Source organism: Propithecus coquereli, unplaced genomic scaffold (genome assembly GCF_000956105.1).
Source record: "Propithecus coquereli isolate 6110/MARCELLA unplaced genomic scaffold, Pcoq_1.0 Scaffold263, whole genome shotgun sequence".
Classification (NCBI taxonomy): domain Eukaryota; kingdom Metazoa; phylum Chordata; class Mammalia; order Primates; family Indriidae; genus Propithecus; species Propithecus coquereli.
Genome location: NW_012148208.1, coordinates 1,580,052 through 1,598,358, shown reverse-complemented (window position 1 = coordinate 1,598,358; position 18,307 = coordinate 1,580,052). Strand labels below are relative to the sequence as shown.

General features: G+C 34.1%; 1 protein-coding gene across 1 annotated transcript in view; it reads right to left on the bottom strand.

Annotated features, from left to right (window-relative positions):
• The window catches only part of USP25 (ubiquitin specific peptidase 25), a 173,247-nt gene that overhangs the window by 75,085 nt on the left and 79,855 nt on the right, over window positions 1–18,307 (bottom strand). Inside the window, exons 7-9 of the mRNA XM_012647362.1 lie at window positions 13,329–13,466; window positions 8,189–8,265; window positions 3,014–3,087 (exon numbers count right to left, since the gene is read on the bottom strand). Coding sequence (XP_012502816.1) covers window positions 3,014–3,087; window positions 8,189–8,265; window positions 13,329–13,466 — 289 coding nt within the window. The remainder of the gene's footprint in view (window positions 1–3,013; window positions 3,088–8,188; window positions 8,266–13,328; window positions 13,467–18,307) is intronic.

Sequence of the window (18,307 nt, the reverse complement as noted above, 5' to 3'; positions counted from 1 at the left end):
TTTTATACACACACACACACACACATACACACACACAGGTAGCACCAACAGGACCTGACTGACTGGCTCATAGTCAGGATGGGAGACAGACGAGCAAGGAAGGTATCAAGAACAATAGTCAGATTTCTAGCACAAACAACCGGGTTAACTTTTTGTACTGAGAACAGTGCCACTGAAGGAAAAATAGAAAATTCTTTTTCTTTTATTTTGAGGTAGCAGTGGAAATCATTGGTTCAGAATGGCCCAGGAGATTTCAATTTAAGAAGAGAGTTGGATATGAGTCTATAACTAAGATTAAATAATCTGGTCTGAAGATATAAATTGCTGGAGAATTGCTGGCTTATTGACAGGTTACCCAGGGGATTGACACGGGAAGAGGAAAAGGGATAAGCCAAGTCCCAAGGATCTCCTACCTTTATACTCAAGAAGAAGAGAGGATAAATATTATTTCTAAGAAGTACCCACAGAGACAGGAAAAGAAACCTATGAGAATATGGTGTCACAGAAGCCAGAGAAGTGTGTTTTTAATGAAACAATGGGAAAAAGGAAGAGGGAAAGAGAATAATCAGCATTAATAGTTAATAAGAATTCAATATGGAAATGGAAAGGGATCTAATGGATTTGACCAAATGTAGGGAATTAATAACCTTAGAAATAACCTTTGAGATGAGTTCTGAAACCAGAACTTAAAGTGAGGATGGTTAAACAAATAGGGAGTAAGCAGATGAAACCAACTCCTCTCTTCAAAGGGGCTTACCTCTAAATAGGAATAAAAAGTGAGGGTATTAACTGAAAAATAATACAGGAAGGAATAATTTTTTTTTATTTTTAAGATGTTTGAGATACCAGACCATGTCTAAAGATTGATGAGAAAGACAGTGGAGAAGGAGAAGCTGAAGATACAGAAAACAAAACAAAACAAAAAAAGATAATGGAGGAAGGTCTGAGTAAAATCATGAAGGGATAGAATTCTGAGCATATATAAAGAATAGTCCTTTGATATAAACGGGATAATTCCTCTATTACCTGGACAGATGGATAAAAAGAATACAGTGGAGGCAGCAACCGATCTAGATTGTGGAACCTGAGGCTCATATATTTGCGGACATAATTTTTAAAAAATAAGATACAAAAGTACAAATATAAAATGATTGAGAGCCTTGGACAGGATCTATGATTAAGTTTCATTAATTTCACAGTAAATCTATGAAATCTAAGGTAAGATGTTTCATAGAGAATGAAGAGACAAAGAAGTTAGATTTGCATAAGTGGGAAAGATGAAAATAGTTATTGCAGAAAATGAGAGAGAAGATAGTATTATACAAGACAAGTATGTGTCAGGTATGGTTATAGGATTGGGACCAAGGAAGCCCAGTATTACTCAAATTCACAATCCATGTTACTCAAATTCATGATCCATTATAATTAGCCCATTTGTGTACTTTTCCCTAGCAACATTCAGGTACTCAGTACATGAACAGTGAAAATGAACAGCTTAGTGAGAGTCAGAGAATAGCCATGGAGGTGATGCCAGAAGGGAATGGGGGAAAGAGAGTTTTGGATATTAAAAGAGTGACCTTAATGATAAACAAGGAAGGAAGTGAAGTACACAAAAAGGCTAAGAGGAACAAATGGAGAGGTCAATGAACTAAAAATTCTCAAAAGGCTAAAAAACTTTTGCAGTGGGGGTACTTTTGCAAACAAACTAAAATTCACCCCCAATGGAGAACCACTGGTCTAAATGAAAATATTAGGAAGATATACGTAAAAGTGATAAGAAAGTGCTCTAAAATAACTTATTCTTACTGAAGCAAATACATAGTCGATGTAGAACTGTATTAAAGCCACATTTATACAGCACAACAGCTTTGAAACAACTAATACCAAGTACAAAGACTTCAACATTGATTGACAAATTAAGTATTTTAACCACTTTTTAAGAATGAATACATGTAGAAATGCTTGTGCAGCATATTATAATTCGTGCCCATACATAACCTAATTAAGACTGACTTACTGCTTCATATAGTGTTATACTTCAAATAAAACCAAAATGATAGAATGGATGACCCAATGTAATGTATTACGTAAAATATTCCACTTACATAATAAATATTTAGCATTTGAAGCAAACAAAAATATACTGACCCCTCAATATAACTTTTTAAATGCCTAACATCTGAGTTAATATCTGCCTTTTTCTAAATCCCAAACTATCAAACTATATTCAAACAAAACTCCACGAGAATCCGTTACCTAAGACCAAGAAGAAAAAACAATTTTCCAAGTTTTATATTTTAGGTCATCTGGAAAAAAATAACTTTCAAAGGTTGAAACATTGGGGCATTTGGAAAAAAACACAATTTTTCAAAAGTTTATGCTTTGGAACTTAATAATTTTATTAAGTAAGTTATATCCAATGAGTCTAGTTTCCTCTCTTGTTAGGAAAAACTAAGAGAAACTGGTTAGGCCCAAATTTTAAGAAACTAGTATTTACCACAGATGGAGTAATATTGCTCTTAACTGATTTCTCAAAAGATAGAGTACAACCATTTCTTGAATTTTACAATCGTTCCAAAAATGAGAATCCTGTATTCATGCTGACTATGCTGAGTTGCTAAATTCAGCTTTCAGCAACAAAAAATAAAAAGTGAGCATCATACCAAACCCAGTATTCAACTGTCCAATATTATCTTTAAAGGATCTATCAACTGTCCCATTAATTGCTGTATTCCAAAAACACAGTATCACGAAAGCCATTTCACTGGAATGAACATTAGGATAAAATGAAGTATCAACTGGTGTGTGCTAATGCACTCTGTACCTTCCAAAAATTCACTCAATTCTGTGCTATATGCAAATGATTAACAGTAACAATGCAACAGGAACTATTAGAGTAAATCAAATTAAAAGTAAAAACCATTCAACGAATGCAGAGTCACTAGCAGGACAAAGGAACAAATGGATAATAATATCTCTTCACTTGTAATAAAAAGTAAGTGTGTAACTATACCTTCGAGTACTCCCACAGCTAGGAATCTTCCATAGAACAACTCTACCATGGGGTTCTTTGGCTTCTCTTCATCTCTAAAGCATGTTTAAAAATACAAATGTGGTTATAATTTTTGGAACTATAAATAGAAAAAACATTAAAAGAACTGTACTATCTGACAAGTCAAAAACCTTTATGTGGCTATCACACACTCGGTTCTCTTATTTAGAATGTCACTTTGGTAAGGTACTTAAATTTATTTTTCCGTTTCTTCACCCATCAATTAAGGATAATTCTGAAAATTGAACTCACAGAACTGTTGTGTTAAAATGAGTTACTACAATGGTATCAACTTGGAAGAGGAGCTGACATAGTCTGTGTTCATGAAGTGCCTGCCCTTTCTAGTATCATTACAGATTTCGACCTTACACTTTTAGTCTGTGTAATACATGTTTATTTGGACATTTTGAGAAGGAAGGAAAGCCACTTTTAATCAGAAGATCTCTACAAAGTTTTGATAAGTTATTTCCTGCTTTTATGTAGAAGTGTGTGCATACCATCTAAAAACAACAGCTGTCATCAGTGAAGGAACGAAATAGCAGCTTTGACCCAGAGTAGCTAAAGAACTACTCTATCCTTTTTTGATGTTTCATGTTGCTGGTAGAATTAGTCATTTATAAAATTTTTTAAATTGTTTAACATACAAATTCATTCTTTTTTGCATGAAGCAAACAAAAATTGACAGTTTTTAATTGTATTTTTTTGATTTGTACTATACAACCTAAAAAGACAAAGTTTTCTTGGCCTTACTATATGAAAGTGTGTTGTATCCACAATTGTACACAGAATTCTCTTCATTAACTTTGTGTTTAAATAAAATTATTAGGTTATTAAGTATGGAATGTCAGATTTCTTTAAGTACTAAGTTTGACAGTTGATATCTCTGACATTGCACTTTGACACTTCTTATTTTTATTATGAAGGTACACCCTCATTCTTTCAAATGCATAGTTTGGCTTGTGATTATCTTTCAAAAAAATTTTTAGAGCATTTTTGTGAAACCATGGATAAGTCAAAAATTCATGCTATTTCTGAATATGAGTTCTGTCATGGAACCAGTGCAGCTCAGACAGCTCGAAATATCAAGGAAGTGCTTGGGAAGGATGTGGCTAATGAACGCACAGTATGTGGATGCTTTGAGAAATTCCTTTCTGGTGATTTTAATCTTGAAAATAAGCCACGTGAATGACCTGAGACCAAGGTGGATAATGATGAGCTGAAGACAGTAGTGGAAGCGAATCCATCTCAAACTATGCGAGAATTTGCAGCAAGGTTTGACGTTACTATTCCAATGACATTGGACCATTTGAAACAAATTGGCAAGGTAAAGAAGCTGGATAGATGGGTTCCACATGAATTCAATGAGCATCAGAAGAGAAATTGTCTCGAAGCTTGCCTTTCTTTGTTGTCACAACATAAAGGCAAACCATTTCTACACCGTATTATTATGTGTGATGAAAACTGGATTCTTTTCGACAATCACAAATGTTCCGCACAATGGTTGGATAAAGATGTAGTGCTGAAACACAGTTCAAAACCTAATATTCATCAAAAAAAGCTAATGGTATCTGTTTGGTGGTGCAGCAGTGGTATTATACACTATAGCTTCATGAAACCTGGTCAATCAATTACAGCGGATGTCTACTACAAACAATTGGATGAAATGATGAGGATGCTTGTGATTAAGTAGCCGAGACTGGTCAACAGAGACAGGCCAATCCTCTTTCAAGACAACGCTTGACCACATGTCAATGAACAACACTGCTCAAACTACGGAAGCTGGACTTGGAAACTCTCTGTCATCCACAGTATTCATCAGACCTTGCACCAACTGACTACCATTTCTTCCAGGCTTTGGGCCACTTCTTGCAAGGAAAAATATTCGATTCTCAACAAGCTGTGGAAAACGCCTTTCGTGATTTCATCACCACTTGCTCTCTAGGATTCTTCGCTGCTGGCATAAACAAGCTACCATTAAGATGGCAAAACTGTGCCATGGTTTAGGCACATACTCTGATTAATTGTACTGCTTCTGGTTTGAGATATAATAAACTATACTTTTGCTTCAAAATGGGACATTTCATATTTAACGACCTAATAATTTGGGAAGCACTGTTTAAAAGGGGAACAGGGGAAAATCTGCCTCTTGATAAACATGTTACATGAGTCATCATTTAATTCTTAGAATCATGGTGGTAAGCAAGTACTTCACTTAATACTCACAAGAATCCTAGTGTGTAGTTCAGTAGTCCTTAGTGCTACTCAAAAAAATTTCTGGACCTTCACTTTCAGGTAAGATACATTTTCCCACTTTTTTTTTTAATTTATTTTTTATTTTTAATTGAGATAAAATGTACATAGCATAAAATTTACCATGAGTGAACAGATGAGGAGAGCCCTTTACTCACATCCATTGGGTACATCTAAGGATACAGCCTCTAAATTTTGAAGTTGTTGCCATAGAATTTAACTAGCTCATACAGTTTGTATATTTGACCCTCCAAACCTCATGGTGAAATGTGATCCCCAATGTTGGAGGTGGGGCCTAATGGGAGGTGTTTTGGTCACGGGGTGGATCTCTCCATGAATGGCTTGGTCCCATTCTTGCGGAAGTGAGTGAGTTCTTGCTCAACTAGTTCCTGAGAGTGCCCTGAGAGCTGGTTGTTAAAAAGAGCCCAGCACCTTTCCCCTCTCTTTCGCTTCCTCTCTCACCATGTGATCTGCATACACCTGCTGCCTTCCACCTTCCACCATGACTATAAGCTTCCTGAGGCCCTCATAAGAAGCAGATATTGGCACCATAGTTCTTGTACAGCCTGTAGAACCATGAGCCAAATACCAAACAAACCTCTTTTCTTTAAAAGTTACCCAGCCTTGGGTATTCCTTTATAACAACATAAATGGACTAAGACACCCACCTTGACTGACAGAGTTGTACCATTACCTCTGTTTTACTGACAATAAAACTGTAGAGTACTGACAACAAAACTACACAACTACAGAGTACTGTAGACAATAAAACACGTAGGTTCTGCATGAGGTAGAGGCTAAGAAGCAGGTTAAACTTTAAAAATTCAGCCAAGCTTTCCTAAAAGAAAAAAATATTAAAGAAATATACTCAAGGCCTAGGACATTCAGAAGCTGAGGAAAGAACACATTGCAGAAATAATAATCTTGACTGAATGCTGAGACTCATGTTTCAGAAGCATCAACAGCAAATTCAGTTCAGAAATCTGATGGGGAGATTTTTTTCATATGAAACTAATATAAACAGAAGAGAGAAACTAACATGAACAGAAGAGAGAAACCAACCTAGGAGGCAGGTTTCATAGGCCTAAGCAATTTTATAGCAAAACACAGTGACAGCAGCCATTTTGGCACAAAATAAATTATTAGAAAGAGCTTTCATTAAGTGCAATACTGGGGGCTGGCTAACCGGGGCTTATGAAGGAAAATGCAACCAATGAGTTTTGTTGGACAGAAAAGAAGGGCACCTGACTATCAGAGCTGCCAGCATCATAAACTTCTAAACATGTTCTCAATTGCCACAATCTACGACAAAGATAGTTTGCAAATAATGAAATTTTTTTCCCCTCAGATATTGCAGACGTAGTGCTAAATTAGTCTCTTGAGAAATTTCTCCCAATTTAGTGTAAGTTCACAGAAAGTTGTCTGCAACCAACTGGCCCTCAGTGACTAGTGTCCTGGCAGAACTAAAACCAAGATGATTTTCTCAGTTTACCATGTTATCTCAAGTTTCTCCTACCATCTCCAGCAACAACTTGAGCAGGAATTGCACTAAGTTCTGGGAATAATATTATAGTTATATCAAAAGACATGAAGTTAAAATTTTGCTTTTGTTTCAAATTCCAAATGTAATAGACCAATGTTAATTGTGTGTATCCTAACAATTCTCTGAAATCTAAAAGTAAAGCATATGAAAATTCAACATTTGAAATGCTAAAGACCTATACATGTGTAAGTGAAAGAATACAGACAGCAATTGTAGAACCTCAACTCTATTCAGGCACAGAAATGATATGCTTATAGCTAAGACAACATAAACTAACAACCCAGGAAATGATTTTTCTTTTTGTTATACTGTAACCACAGAGCAAAATAATCTGATTTTTTAGTATCAATTCTTGAAATCCTACCTTAAAAGATAAAGGTAATATCATTTGGAAACAATTTTTTCCTGGGTTTTGGTAACAAAAGGGAGGGTGAGGTCGATATTAATGTTTGGGAGCATTTCTAGGCTATTAACATTGTATGATTAGAAGACAGTTTAATTTAATCTCATTGCAGACCATGTTCGAATGACCTTTATTAGACAACAAAGCTGACAGTATTGTTATATTCTATAATATATTTAATAAAACAGAAACACTGTATTCTATAAAAATTGAAATTATAGTCTATAAAAATAGAAGAAAGAGAAGGGAGAGAATTTTCAGGTTGGGATTTCAGCCTGTATTCTAGGTGTTAATTTAACAACTGCATCTTGTAGACTCATGTCAGAGTCTCATGGTGGCAGTCTACATGGCCCACCGATGTTTTAAGAAAATACACAAAGGAACATAGGTTGGTATTAGGAGAGTGGCCTCACGAGCGTGGGAGCAAGATGGCCCTGAAAGTGTCCTGATTTCCTTCTCTAAGGAGGCCAGCCACATATTTTAAATAACCAAGGTTTTAATGGTTTGGCCTAGTCAATAGAGAATAAGAAGCTAGGCAATGGTGACGAGGAACTTCATATACCTGTCCTCATGCTTCGATGTAAAAGGACTTCATCAGAATTAACATGCCTGGTATCTTTCTCCACTAACCCATTCCTCCTCATGAAAAGTGAGTGTTGAATCTAAGGAAAAGAACTGAGCATGTGAGATCAGCCCTGTCAGGAATCATTTTTTTAGATTTTTCTGGCTAGATTCTGATCTTATAGTGGAAACCGAACACTACCCAATATTTGTGGCCATAAATTCCAAAAAGCTTGTCGATAATACAGATAATATTGGGATGTCCATAAGTCTATCGTGGCTTTCTATTTCTCTGGTGACAATGAATACATAAGAGGAAAAACTGAGTGCTGTTTATTAACTTACTAAAACCACATCACTAAACTGCATGGTAACTTACGTCTCCTCTTCAGCTTTCATTTGGAAGGCATCTTCTAACCAATCTAATAATTTGTGTGTAAACTCACTCACATCTTGCTGTGGAAAAAAGAAAAAGAGTCTTGTTGATATTTGAGCCTACTAATAAAAATATTAAATGTTGCAACACAAAACCTATACCCAGTCACTGAAACGTTATCATTATCAACCCCTTATGAAGGTAATACAAAGCTAATGTTTCACACCAAATGCAAGAAACTTTTATAATTTAATCAGGGTATAAAATCAATATTTGGGAAAAAAAAGCATTATATTGATAATTACTGTTATTGGATTTCACTTTAGAAAAATATATATATATCTCAAACTTCAAACTTACAAATGAGACTTAAAAAAGAATTACTACTCCCCTGAAAGAGCTTTGTAATGAATCTTTATAAAATTAGTAACTCATATTACCAAAGGGTTCTTCATTTTATAAAGAATCGTTACTGACTTCTCTCTTAGAAGACAGACTAGTGCTTTTTGACAATTCATTTTCTTAATTCAACTTATATACACAACTTTTTAAGCTATATCTACCTTTATACTAAGATACCTGTCAACTTGGACCAGTTGAGTCCAACTAATCACTGACTACTGAGTTTACCTCATGAGCCTCAAACTGATCCTCCATTCAGAACCATCACATACATCACCTTTCGCCATCCCTTTCTTTGGTCTTTGCTCCCCTAACGAAGACACACAGGAATAGATGGTGGAAGCTGTACTTGCTAACTACAATAATTCTTTCAATGATATGAGCTGGAACATAGAAAACAGGTTCACACAGAACACAGTGACAAAAGACTAATCAACCCTACTAAGCCTGCTTTAAGACAGATAAATTATAAGCAAATTGCCTTTTCTTATCAAAATAGCCCCAAGTATAAAACAAACTTACAATAATATATTTTTCTAGCTAGAAGTTTTTTAAAAGCATTTAGTCCAGGGGTGGGGAACCTGCAGCCTTAAGGCCCAGATGTGGCCTTCTAAGTCCTTAACTGTGGCCTTTTGACTAAACCCATATCTTACAGAACAAATATTTCCATTTTTATTAATACATTTTTGTTCATCTTTGATATTTTTATTTTATTTTTTAAATGAACATATATAAAATACCAAAGAACAGTGTAAGTTTCAACAAAATAATCCTCCCAGATTGACTGGCACAATTAGAACATTAGTAAGCCACAAAGGCTAACTTGATGGCTGCTATGCTCATGGTTTAGTTCTAATTTCCCCGGCCTGATTGGTGCCACTACCGCACAAGGCTGGTTGGTGAGAGTTTATGAGGGTCAAGTACACCAGTTTGTTACCAGCTTTTAACAATGATGCACTGTGTTTCTGTTTGAAGTGGAATTTGTGAATAGTTGTACAGCTTGAGAATGTTTTTTTAATTCTGTCTGCTTAACAGTCCATCATGTCAACAAAGACCAAGAGAATGCTGAAGGAAAAAAGTAGATTTTTTTAACGAAGACTGGGAATTGCAATATTACCTTGTTTCTGCTAAAGATGAGATGATTCGCATACTTTGCGATACTTCAATATCAATATTAAATAAATTCAATGCTCATCAGCATTATAACGCTCATTAGGACCACAAAGATTTTAAATTAGAGGGAGAGGTGTGAAAGGTTGTATTGCAAAAATTAAAAGATGAAAGCAAAAGCAAAAACAACTCTTTCAAGCAGTAGTAAGACCTTGAAATAATAATGCCACTGAAGCAACTTATAAAGTAGCTTATATACTTGGGGGAAAAAAGGGAAGCCATTCAGTGATGTAGAAATAGTGACAGAATGTATCGTCTAAGTTGTAGGATGCTTAGACCCTGATAACATTTCAAAGTACAAACAACTGTCTCTTTTAAGGAGAACCGTAACTGATCGACAGCATGAATTAGGCTTCAACTTAACAGAACAACGTGATACAATATTTGAAAAGAAAAATATATATTATTACATCACTTTGGATGAATCAACTGATAGTACTGACTCAGTGCAGGTTTTATACTTTATTCGGGTCATGACAGAAGATTTTCTTTGCTATGAAGAGTTACTCACTTTGGGTACTCTTTTGAACAGAACATGGGGGATGGATATCTTCAACAACTTTCAAGACAAATGTCGTGAAGTTGGACCGAATTCAGTAAATTCAGTGAGTGTATATACAGATAGTGTATCTTCCACGACAGGAAAACATGAGGGGTTTATTGCACAGATAAAAAAAGTATTAACAGATCTAGATGCTCTCATTTCTTTCAGTTGTATTTTGCATCAGCAAAATCTCTGTGCTAAAGCTACTATTAAGTGACACTTTGCAACAAGTTATAAGTATTGTTAACTATATTCCTGCAAATGCAACCTGGCATCCTCGGTTTTATAACATGCTAAATTTGAATGATGAGGCATTCAGTGTGGATTTGCCATATCATTCTAAAGTGTGTTGGCTATCACAGGGACAGGTGTTAGCCACAATTTTATCTCTGTGAGAACAAACAATTTAATTTTATGAAGAGCAGAATCAGCAATGTGAATTATTGAAAGATTTCCATAGGAACGTAGCATTTCTGTGTGATATCATTTCAAATCAAAATGACTTGAATATTACTTTGCAAGGTAAAACTAAGTCTATATACAATATGTGGCAAAAAATCCAAGCATTTTGAAAAAAGCTATCTCTTTTCAAAACACTTCTCCTTCAAGAGGAAATTTCATTGCTTGAGCTCAGGAGTTCAAGATCAGCCTAACCAAGAGCGAGACCCTGTCTTGACTAAAAATAGAAAAATTAGCTGGACATGGTGGTGTGTGCCTGTGATAGTCCCATCTTCAAGGAGTCTTCTTATAGGAACCAGAAAAAGGGAAGACACATAAACACACAAAGGAAAAGGCCACATGAAGACAGAGACAGAGATTGGAGCTATCCTGCCACAAGCCAAGGAACACTAGGAGCCACCAGAAGCTGGTAGAGGCAAGGAAGGATTCTCCCCTAAAGCCATAGGAGGAAGCAGGGTCCTGCCAACACCTTTATTTTGGATCTCTGGCCTCTTGAATTTTCTATTGTTTTTAAGCCATCCTGTTTGTGGTTATTTGGTATAGCTGTCCTAAGGAACCACCTTAAAATAACTTTCTATACTTTCCTATAACTTTACTTACCTTGAAGTTCATAGCTAACAAAAAACAAAAACGTTCTTAGTTATACAGTACTCTCCAGAAGAAGTTAATCCTTACCCTTTTTAGCAATCAATCTAAAATTAACAATCACAAAATAAAAATTCTACCTACTTTTATCAAAAGAAAAAAAGTAAGGTCTTTACTACACCATTTTAGTTTAAAACTGAAACAATTAAAGGTATGAATAAAATTGACAATATCACATACCACAGGGTATCCACAAGACTCCTGCATATTTCAAAACACGATATAGTTCAATTATTTAGAAAGAATATAAAATGAAAGTATAAATTTACTTTTTAAAAAAATCATGATGCTTAACATGATTTATGGATTTATTTCACTAAGTCAATGAAGTATACTTCAGATTCAAATGATGAGGGAAAAGAAGAGAATCAAACCTGTATCACTCTTAATTGATATATACCTATTTTTAAAGACCTCTGAAGAAAAAGAATCAACAATGAGAAAACTAGTTAGTGTACACTGCTAATCCAAAGCAAAAGCATTCATATTGTGGCACTCTGTAGCTGTTACGCAACATTAAAGCTAGTTGTCTCCATTTGACTCTAACTCAAACTGAAATGCCCCACCTATGCACATATATGGCTTCAAATGAAGTTTATTCTTCCTCATTTTTAAATATGAAAAGATAACCAAAGATGAATAGGTATATATACATCCCTGCAAAGCTTCAACAGAAAGAAAGTAGCTAAGAAAATCACAAGGAAAAAGCAATTCCAGAAGAAAAGTCAGGAAACAGAATTTTTTAAAAATGTAATTGTATACACAGAGCCAATGGACAAGACAGTATATATACTTAGGAAGAAAAAATGCTACAGAAAAAACAAAAAAAGCAAAACACACTTAGAACCATAAAGAGTGTCCTAAAATGGTAGTGTGGGATCATTCTTAGCAATATTATTATTTCTTTCGATTTGTGTTAGTGTTACTGTGACAAAGAGTAAGTAACAAAGCTGAATAAACACTAAACCTAACAGGCACTGGACTATTGTTAGAAACTAAAAAAAAGAAAACAACAAATTAAAGAAAACTCTGTACTAAGTACCCTTTTCGTTCACTCATCTCTGCCATCCAAGGTGAATTTAAAACACACATACAAAAAAGGCATGGGGAAGACAGACTGGGAATCTTTCAGAACCCTCCTCCAAACCCCTTCTCCACATATCCACACTACAGAGACAAATCCAGGTATGTTCTATAAAAAATAGACTGCAAGCTTACTGGTTTTCTGAACCTCTTTTAAAATGATGTTTTATCTTCTGTCCATTACATCTTCGCTACTATCTTTTTCAACAATTATTATTATTCTCTACTACTTTCTCCGTTCCTCTTTGTTTTCCTTCTTTAATTTCTCTGACTTTACAAATTATATGTGAAAATGTTGACTTATTTTTAGATATTTTCTATTTTTATAGGAAAATTCCCAACATTCTTTTTAGGAAATGGATAAAGAAGCTACCCCAATAGCACTATATAACGAATGAAAAACAAAGCAACAATACCAAAAGTAATGTTGTTCAAAAACTTTTTCTAGCTAATTAAGGAAAATTGCTCCCTGCCAGCAGAAATAGTAATATCAACAACATGTATACTATATATTGACATTGGGTTATCACACATTTGTGAAGATTTTTAATCACACATTTTGTGAACCTTCTTACTTTTACCCATTGTTTTCCCTGAATTTTAATCAATCATAACATAAATTACAATTTCATTTATTTTAACACTTTCAAGATCACTTACTTTTCCTCTAATTTAAAAGTAAGTCTCCCAATAAACACGTTTTAAATGGCTCAGGTTCTTTTTAATAAAACTGAATAATGCATCTTAAATTGTCACGCATTCTTAGAAAAACTGCTTAAAAATGGATCCGATTAAATAAAATACAAATAGTGAATAAACAAGGAAGTGCAACAAAGCTACCTGTTGTGAGTCATTTGATTTGAAAGCATCCTTAAGAATTTCAACTGCTCTTGATGGATCAACATACTTCCTTTTGGTACCAACAAGAAGTGCAAACAGGTACCTCAACTCACGCATAAAAGGCAAATTCCGATGTTCCTGGCAAAAAACAAAAAACAAAACCTTAAGTGAAGATTAATAAAATCTTTACAGATAAACAGATAATCATTTTAACAGTGTCCTAAAATTAGAGATGAATCCAGCACCCTATATCATAAAGAAAGAAAGAAGAGAGTTGGTGCAAAGAGACTCAAAGAAGTCAAGCACAAAACAGCAAAGGCATGAGGCTCACAATTTCAGCATAAATGCCACATATTCATAGCAAATCATGTCATTACACAGCCAAGAATATCCTCTTCATTCAAGTCTGCTTATTATAATCCTTCCCATTCAGTAAGGGCCAGCTGCTGCCGATGAGAGCAACAATAATAGCAAACATTCAATGAGTGTTCACTACATGCCAGGCACTGTTCTAAGTGCTTTACCCCAATAAACCAATTTAAGCAAAAAAGCCCTCCTCCTCCATGGAGCCTTTCCAAGTTCCTTCAAGTCAATGATCCCTTCAAATTCCACATCTATTGAAATAAATACCTTTCCCTTAGCAATGGATCCCAGTTGCCACTAGTGATGATCTTAATTATTAGACTAATATTAGAACCTCATCTAATTATTTTTAAAACTGAATAAATAGTAATGATTTATGTTTATTTTATACTTATTTATAAAATCACTTAAATCATTTTATACTGTATTTTATAACTATTAAATATATTTAACACAATTAATTGTAATTACAATTTTTAATGTAATTGAATGATAAGGAAAATACCCATCTATTACTTGGCGCATCAGCCACCTGGGACCCCCACGACCTCATGGAAGACCCACATCAGCATAATACTAACCTATTACCTGACACATCAACTAACCTATTACCTGGCGAACATTAGCCACCTGAAACCCCAGCCCTCGGACCACCCCAACTTAATAAAAGTGGGAAAAATCAGATAGACAAGGCTCAGAATTTGAGCCCTCTGAGCCCACTGGAGAATAAACTGTGATTCTCCGACTCTCCATGTGCCGCTCGGTTTGTCCTCGGAACCTCCTGCTGTAACACTTGCTGTAACAATAATATTAATCTAATAATTAGACCAGATCTTAATATGCAATTAATATATCATCCTACTATTCCTTGGAAATCTTCCTTTTGTTTCTCAATAAGACTGTAAGATTCTCAAAGACAAGAACTGTTATATCTCTTGCACAACTTTTTGTTACACAAAGTAGGCATTCAATCCTTACTGGATGACTAAAAGCAAACCTTCCAGAAAAAAATAAAAACACCCATATTATCGATCACTAGCAAATTATTTTAAAACAAGAGGAAAAACTTTTAAAAATAACATAATTCACATAACTTCGTAAAATGCTTGTGACAAATCAGACAAGCAGTTCTTATAATATTTAGTTCTTGCAATAACAATTTTAACAGATAAAGCTTAAATATACTATTTAAATATGGGAACACTTTTTGCAAGTTTACAGTAGTTCACATTCTCAACATTATAAAATTGTATTAGGGGTATGTGCATGTGACAGGAGGGGTATCTTTATATAGTTGTTGCCCAGAATAATGTAATCAACAAAGAAATAGTTGCTTCCAGAATACATATTAAAAAGGAGTCCTAAGACATAGGTAAAAGGGAATAAAATTCATTCCGAATACTTATCATTTCATCCAAAACCTATATACACCTTTAAAACAGTCACAATATACATAATTCTGGCAAAAGAAGGCTAAGTTGTAAAAAACATAATTTTTATTTACTTATAATAAATTCCATCATCAATGCTAAAGGTTAAATACAAAAATTTTAAATGAGCAAACTAATTCATGATTTTTCTCTGGTACTTCCTACTCCCTCACCAACTGCCCTAATATAAATAGGTTTTTAAAGTATAAATACTATGAATTTTAATCCACACAATAATCTCTAAAAGTACCCTTGCTTTCCTAAGATCAATGTCTTCATTTATCACTGCACCTAAATTAATGCAGTTTTTTTGAGGCATTCCTTGCCAAGGGACACGGATGAGGGTGATGACTTTTGAAAATTAAGTGAAATTCTACTGAGGCACATTTGAAAAGTAAAACACTTTGATATAATGAAACATTTTTGTCTCAGCCAATTCCTATGGCTAGAAAGTCTTTTTTAATTTCAAAAGGTAAAACTAAATGATGTTAAGGGAAGCTACTTCATTTGGCTAAATTATAAAAATATCACCATATGTAGAAACTGTTCAAACATTACTTTTTTATCTTTAACAGATTTGAGACAAAACTGATAATATATTGTGTACATGATAAAATGTATATTTTTATGAGTTTCACATGTGTATGCATCCATGAAGACATCACCACAATCAAGATAACACCCCTATCCATCAATCCCCCAAAAGATTCTTCATCCTTCATTCTCTTCCTTAATCATCCCCAGGCATCCAGTCACTCTGCATTTTCTAAAAATTGACATAAATAGAATCACATACTATGCATTTGTTTTAGTCTGATTTCTTGTAATCAACATAATTATTTTGAACTTCGTCCATATGATTAGGTACATTAATAATTCACTCCATTTTATTGCTGTATGTTATTTCATCGTATGGATACACCACAACTTGTTTATCTGTTAACCTGTTCTAGGGGCTGTGAATATCAGTGTACATGTCTTTGTGTGGACATAAGCTTTCATTTCTCCTGAGTAAATGCCTGAAGGGGAATGGCTAGGTTGCATGGCTGATGATTTTAAGCAATGACTAAATTGTTTTCCAAAGGCATTATAACATTTTATATTCCCACCAGTAGAGTAATAAAGAGTTCCACTTCCATATTCTACCAACATTTAGGTATAGGCTATATTTTTAACTTTATTTCTTTTAGTAGGTACATAGTGACATCTCTAGTTTTAATCTACATTTCCCTAACATTGAGCATATTTTCAAGTAGTTATTTGCCATCTGCGTATCTTTTTTGGTGAATTATCTGTTCAAATACTTTTCCCAGTACAGTAATAGGTTATTTCTCTTATAATTATTGAATTATACAAGTTCTATATGTGCTTTATTTGCTAACATTTTCTCCCAGTCTGTGGCTTGCCTTTTCATTCTGTATAATTTTTCCAAAAATTATTTAATTTTTATGCCAATTTATCAATTTTTTTTCTTTTATAATCTATGCTTTTTTATTGTCCTACTTAAGAAATCTCTGCTTAACCTAAGACACTAAAATTTTCTCCTATGTTTCTGTCAGGGAATTTTTACAGTGTTAGTTTTTCCTTTTAGGTCTATAGTTCTTTATGAATTATTTTACTTTATAAAGGTCAGGTAAGGGTTGAGGATTATTTTCCTATCCATGACATCATTAGTTGAAAAGATTTTCCTTTGCCCATTGAATTGTCTCAGTAACTTTGATTAAAATCAAATCACTCCATTATGCGTAGGTCTATTTCTGAACTCTGTTCTGCCTCACTGATCCATAGAATGATCACTGTAGTCTTATAATTAACCCTTCCAACATTCTTTTTCTTTTCAAAATTTTTATTGCTATTCTACATCATCTGAATTTCGAAATAAATTTTAGTATCGGTTTGTCAATTTCTATGAAAAGGCCTACTGGGATTATCACTAAGATTACATTAAATCCACAGATTAAGTTGGGGACAGATGACATGTCAATAATATCGAATCCCCTGTCCATGAACATAGTATATGTCTTTATTTCTTTAATTTCTCTCAGCAATATTTCTCAGTTTTCAGTATACTGGTCTTCCGGCTATATGTTTTGTCCATTTTCTCCCTAAGTATTTCATGTTTTTATGCTATGGTATCGAAGTATTTTTAAATTTAAATTTCCAATTGTGCATTGCTAGTACCTAGTAATACGAGTAATTTTTATGTTAACCTTGTATCATACAATTTTATTAAACTAATTTCTTGGTTCTAGAATCCTTTGTTGTTGTTTTCATAGAGTACTTAGAATTTTTTTACATAGACAATCAAGTCTTACAGTTTTTCTTCCTTCCTAGCAGCATGCTTCTTATTCTTGCCTTATGACACGGTTAAGAACTCCAGTCTAATGTTTAATAAAAGTAGTGAAAGCTGACATCCTTACTGCTCCTGATATTTGGGGGAAAGCATTCAATCTTTCACCTTTAAGTATTATAGCAGGTGCAGATTTTTCTGTTAATGAGCTTTATCAAATAAAGAAGTTCTTTTTTATTCCCAGTTTCTAGAAGATTTTACCATAAATAGGTGCTAGCTTTTGTCAAAACCTTTTCTTCATCTACTGAGATGATTAAATGGTTTTTTCTTCATTAGTCTGTAAAGATGGTGAATTATATTGATTGATTTTTGAATGCTAAACCAATTTTGCATTCCTGGATAAGCCCCATTTCCCCATAAGATATTATTCTTTATATATATTGCAGGATTCGATTTGCCAAAAATTTGCTCAAACTTTTTGCTTCCATATGCATGAAGAATATTGGCCTGTGGTTTTCTTTTCTTAAAATTTATTTTTCTACTTTTGATTTCAGGCTAATGCTAGGCACACAAAATGAGTTGGGAAGTTTTATCTCGTTTTCAATGACCTGTAAAAATGTATAGGGAGTTGGCATTATTTCTTCCTTAAATGTTCAGTATAATTCACCAGTAAAACTATTCAGCTGTTGAGTTTTTTGTTGGGTGGGTCTTATTTTTCCACATAATATAGGGCTACCTCAGGTTACATACTGCTTCATCAGTGAGTTTGATAGCCTGTGACTTCCAAGATGCCTGTCTATTATTTAAAATATTCCACTATTCTCCTTTTATTGTCTACAGAATATGTAGTGATGCCCCCCTTTCTTCATTACTTATATTTGTAATTTATGTTTTCC